Below are 5008 nucleotides of genomic sequence, written 5' to 3'. Positions count from 1 at the left end.
GCACTGGGCAGATGTCCTGTCCAGCATCACTCCCTGCTACTCTAGGCAGCTCCTGAGGCTGAGGGTTCACAAGGAGAGAGCTGTGCTGCAGCAGGTTCCGGAGACCAGGGTGCAAACACCCAGGTGCTGCTCCTGACCAGGGCCCCCTATAGAGTCAGCTCATGACTCCTAAAAATAAGGACACACCTTGGGTTTCTCCCTGCCCACACTAGGGCCCTGTGCCCACCACAGATGGCAGCAGCATGTGGACCTGAGGGCTCTGCGCCAACTGGATGCTCCTGAGCTGAAGGAGGCCCTCACAGGGAGGCACAGCCTTCCCCCTGCAGGGAGCCGATGAGGCCCTCAGCTGGACGCCTCCCTGGAGAGCAGGTGGCAGCAGAGGGGAGAAGACACACAGCACATTTCCAATGCAGGACGGTTCTGAGGACCTCACCAGTGTGTGCACCTGGGAGCTGGAGGAGGGTCAGGGCAGCAGTCATGTCCAGGATGAGAGCAAAAGACCAGGTAACCAGTCACTCTTGCCTCACATGAGCTGTTGGGCACAGTGAACCAGCACTCAGGCTTCTGTGTGATTTTACATCTGTACCAGAGAGTTAGCACAGACACCTCCATCATGAGTTTTTGCATGAAAAGAATAAATTCTTACTGGACAGTAGGTACAAAATAGATATAACCAAAAAGTTAATTCTCCCCTCCTGAATGCTCCTCTGTCCACCATGCTGTCCATGACACTCCCACCTGCTCTCAGAACTGCTCTACCTGGGCCTCCACCCAGAGCTGCTATATAGCAGGAGAACATGCAAATAGGGCCTCCCTCTGCTCATGAAAACCAGCCCACCTGACCCTGCAGCTCTGCACAGGAGCCCAGCCCTGGACTCCCAGCTCAGCCCACTCAGTGATCAGGACTGAACACAGCTGCTCACCATGGAGAGTGTGCTCAGCTGGGTTTTCCTGGTGGCTGTTTTCAAAGGTAATGAATGGAGAACCAGAGATCCTGAGTGTGTGAGTGGACAGGAGTGAGAGGAAGAGTGGGTGAGTGACAGTGTCCTGACCAGGCTGCCTCTGTGTTTGCAGGTGTCCAGTGTGAGGTGCAGCTGGTGAAGTCTGGGGGAGGTCTGGTGCAGCCTGGGGGTTCCCTGCGACTCTCCTGTGCAGCCTCTGGATTCACCTTCAGTAGCTCTGGGATGAGCTGGGTCCGCCAGGCTCCAGGGAAGGGGCTGGAGTGGATTGCAGTTATATGGTATGATGCAAGTCAGAAATACTATGCTGACTCTGTGAAGGGCCGATTCACCATCTCCAGAGACAACTCCAAGAACATGCTGTACCTACAAATGAGCAATCTGAGAGCAGAGGACACTGCCACCTATTACTGTGCTAGAGACACAGTGAGGGGACCTCAGTGTGAGCCCAGACACAAACCTCCTGCAGGGCACCCAGGACCAGCAGGGGGCGCTCAGCATACAGGGAGCTCAGGTCACCCAGGAGCAGGAGCAGAGCAGGGGCAAGGGCTGGATTCCTGCACCTGGGGGCCTCTCATGTTCCAGCTTCCCCAGGGATCTCTGTGGACCTGTGCTCCGTATTAATCCATGATGTCTCTGAAGATACGAATTTGTTTTTTCATGATGTATTTTCCTTTTTCATTCCTGCCTGGTACTTACACTAACATTGTGGTTCGTTTTGACATAATCCCCAATCATACAGTGCAATTTTCTCCACTTTGCCTGTAGTACTTCCCCTTGCCCTTTCCTCTCCCTCCAAATGTTCCTTCCTCTATTAGCTGATCTTTCTTCTATTTATTTGCACTTTTCTTTACTTTAGTGACAGGTATTTAGATGGAATTTACTCTGGGGTGTTCATATCTGTAAATGGGGCATTTGGTCAATTTCCCTCCACCTTCCTACTTTCCCTCCCTCCTCCTTAGCCCTCCATTCCCTTCCTCCCCTGCTCTACTATCCACTATATCTTGATGTCCCTCTGTCCCCTTATTTTACTGTACCTTCCACTTCTCAGAGAAAGCCTCAGCCCTTGACTCTCTGAGCCTGAGTTATTTCACTCACATGATGTTCTCCAATTCCACCAATTTACCAGAAACACTCTCATTTAATTCCTCTTTATGGTGAGTAACACCCCACTCTGTACATGTCCCACATTTTCTTTACCCATCCATCTGGTGACAGGCATCTAGGCTGGGTCCATCCCTTGGGTGCTGTGAGTTTCTGCTATAAACACTTGTGTGGCTGTGTCACTACAGAATGCTTAGTTTACATCCTTAGGACTGTAACAAAACGTGCAATACCTGGTCATGTGGTGGTGTCAGCTTTTTTGCTGCTGTGACTGAAAGGTCTGAGCAGAACCACTTAGAGGAGGAAAGGTTGATTTGAGGGCTCACAGTGTCAGAGGTCTCATCCATGGACAGCAGGGTCCATTCCTCAGATCTCAAGGTGAGGATGAACATCATGGTGGAAGACTGTGGAGGAGGGGAGCTGCTCACATGATGATCAGGAAGCAGAGAGAGACCCTCACCAGATACAAATATATACCCCAAGGCAACCCCCATGCCACACCTCCTCCAGCCTCACCTGCCCACCTTCAGTCACCTCCCAGTTAATCCCTTACAGGGGATTAATTCACTGATGGGTTAAGTTCTCTGACCCAATCATTTCCACTCTAACCCTGTTGCATTCATACAGGGGCTTTTGGGGGGACACCTCACATCCAAACCATAACACTCCACCCTTGGCCCCCAGAAGCTCATGACCACCTTACAATTCAAAATACATTTAGTCCATTTCCAAGATTCCCCATAGTCTCAATAGTTCAATCATTGCCCCAAAGTTCAGGTCCAAAGTCTCATCTGAGCCACTTTGAATGATTTGTGCTTTTCTTCCTAGAGCAGAGAGGCTTTGAGCAGTCATGACATCTGGTAGTCACCTGGACATTGCCCAGGTTTAAGAAGTTTGAGGGCATGTCTTCAGACGTAGGTGTGTCGCCCCATGGATTGAGCTACATTCACCTGTTCCTTTGTGACATTACCCCTGTGCCCTGTTGGGGCTGGAATGTTCCATGGAAACTCCCTCTGTGTGTCCCCTTCTCTTGCTCTGCCTTTGGGTGTGGCCCTCCTAGATGTCAGTCAACCTGCTGACGGCAGACATCAGGAAGCTGCACTCTACCCCTGACACCTGACCCCTTGCCTCATATGAATGCCTTGTCCTCAATAAAAGGGTTCAGCACGTTCTCTCTCTCTCTCTCTCTCTCTCTCTCTCTCTCTCTCTCTTTAAGATCAGAGGATCTGTCACAGTACCACCCATAAATATATCTCTGTCTCTTGTGAGATTATTTCTTGCAGCCCAGTTCACCTGGAGTGACCCTGAGTGTTTTAGCTGTGGGGAACATGACAGGAAAGTTAAGCAGCGTTGCCCCAGAGTGGAAACTTTGGAACTGCTAGATAAACAGACACGTAGACCAATGGAACAGAATAGAAGGCACAGAGACAAACCCACACAGTACAGTTATCTCCTACTAGACAAGGTGACACATATGTTCACTGGAGAAAAGATAACCTCTTCAACAAATGGTGCTGGGAAAGTGGAAAGCCACCTGTAAAAAAATAAAATTAAACCCTATCTCACCTGCATGAAACCCAAAGTGGATCAAAGACTTAGGCACAGAGATCCTGCACCTACTGGAAGATAAATAGGCCCACATCTTCACCATGTTGGCCTGGGATCTGGCTTCCTCAAAAAGACCTCCAAAGCACAAGAAGTAAAGGCAAGAATCAATGAATTGGATGGATTTTAACAAAAAGCTTCATTTCAGCAAAAGAAACAATAATGTGAAGAGAGAGCCTCCAGATTGGGAGAAAATTTTACCACATGCACCTCATGATAATCCCAGCCTGGTTCCCTTTTAAAATTGGGAGCCATCTCGCCACAAAATCATGAAAAGCTAATTTCTGCTTTACTATAAATTACTGCAAATTGTGAACTAGCTTGGAATGCCTGCCCGTGCCTTGAACTCACCCATGCCTGGCTCTCTGACCAGATAGCAGCCCTCTCTGAAACTTTAGTGATGTCTCATCAATCTTGGCCTTCCCTGGCCAGAAATCGACCCTGTCTGAGGCTCTAATGGTCCTCATAAATTCTGATGTTGGGGCCAGCAAAAATGTAAACTACCATTAGTGTTATGCTCGTAAGAGTTTTGTTATCTGTAACCCTCCTTTGTGTAACATTGTGGGCTATAAAGCTTGGCTGCAAAAAGCTGCAGCTGCTGTCTTGTTCCCGTGGTTTTAGTTGGGAGAGGCAGCCCAGCCGCCCATAATGATAAGCTTGCTTTAATTTGATTTTAATTGGAGTCAATGGTCTTTTTTTTTCAGTCCTGGTCTAACCCCTCAGAGACAGCATTAATACCTAGAATATATAAATAATTCAAAAAACTTAACATCAAAAAAACAACAATCCAGGGCTGGGGATGTGGCTCAAGTGGTATCCTGCTCACCTGGCATGCATGCGGCCCAGGTTCGATCCTCAGCACCATATACAAACAAAGATGTTGTGTCTGCCGAAAACTAAAAAATAAATATTAAAATTCTCTCTCTCGCTCTCTTTAAAAAAAATCAACAGTCCAATCAATAAATGGGCTATGGAAATCTACACACACTTTACAGTAGAATAAATATATAATCGATCAACCAGGATATGAGATAATGTTCAACATCTGTAGAAATTAGAGTAATGCAAATCAAAACTACTCTAAGATGTCATCTCACCCAGTCAGAATGGAAATCGTCAAGCACACAGGCAACAATAAGTGTTGGCCAGGATGTGGGGAAAAGGGCCACCTGGTGTTTCCATTCCTAGTTTTTTTAGGAATCTCCATACTGCTTTCCAGAGGGATTGCACCAATTTGCAGTCCCACCAGCAATGTTGAGTGTGCACATCACCTCAGGAGTGTTTGTGTCACTAGAGGAGTGTGCACGTCACTAGAGGAGTGTGCACGTCACTAGAGGAGT

At 48.1% G+C, this 5008-nt stretch overlaps 1 gene segment (V, D, J or C); it reads left to right on the top strand.

Annotated features, from left to right (window-relative positions):
- Positions 1 to 825: 825 nt before the first annotated feature.
- The window catches only part of LOC107133988, a gene marked incomplete at its 3' end in the record, with an annotated part of 11538 nt that continues 7355 nt past the window's right edge, over positions 826 to 5008 (top strand). The window contains 3 exon segments of the V gene segment in view: positions 826 to 970; positions 1075 to 1401; positions 2467 to 2469. Of these exon segments, the coding sequence occupies positions 925 to 970; positions 1075 to 1401; positions 2467 to 2469 (376 nt within the window).

The sequence above is a fragment of the Marmota marmota genome, unplaced genomic scaffold (assembly GCF_001458135.2).
Source record: "Marmota marmota marmota unplaced genomic scaffold, marMar, whole genome shotgun sequence".
In the NCBI taxonomy this organism is placed as follows: Eukaryota; Metazoa; Chordata; class Mammalia; order Rodentia; family Sciuridae; genus Marmota; species Marmota marmota.
This window is presented reverse-complemented; position numbering and strand designations above follow the sequence as displayed.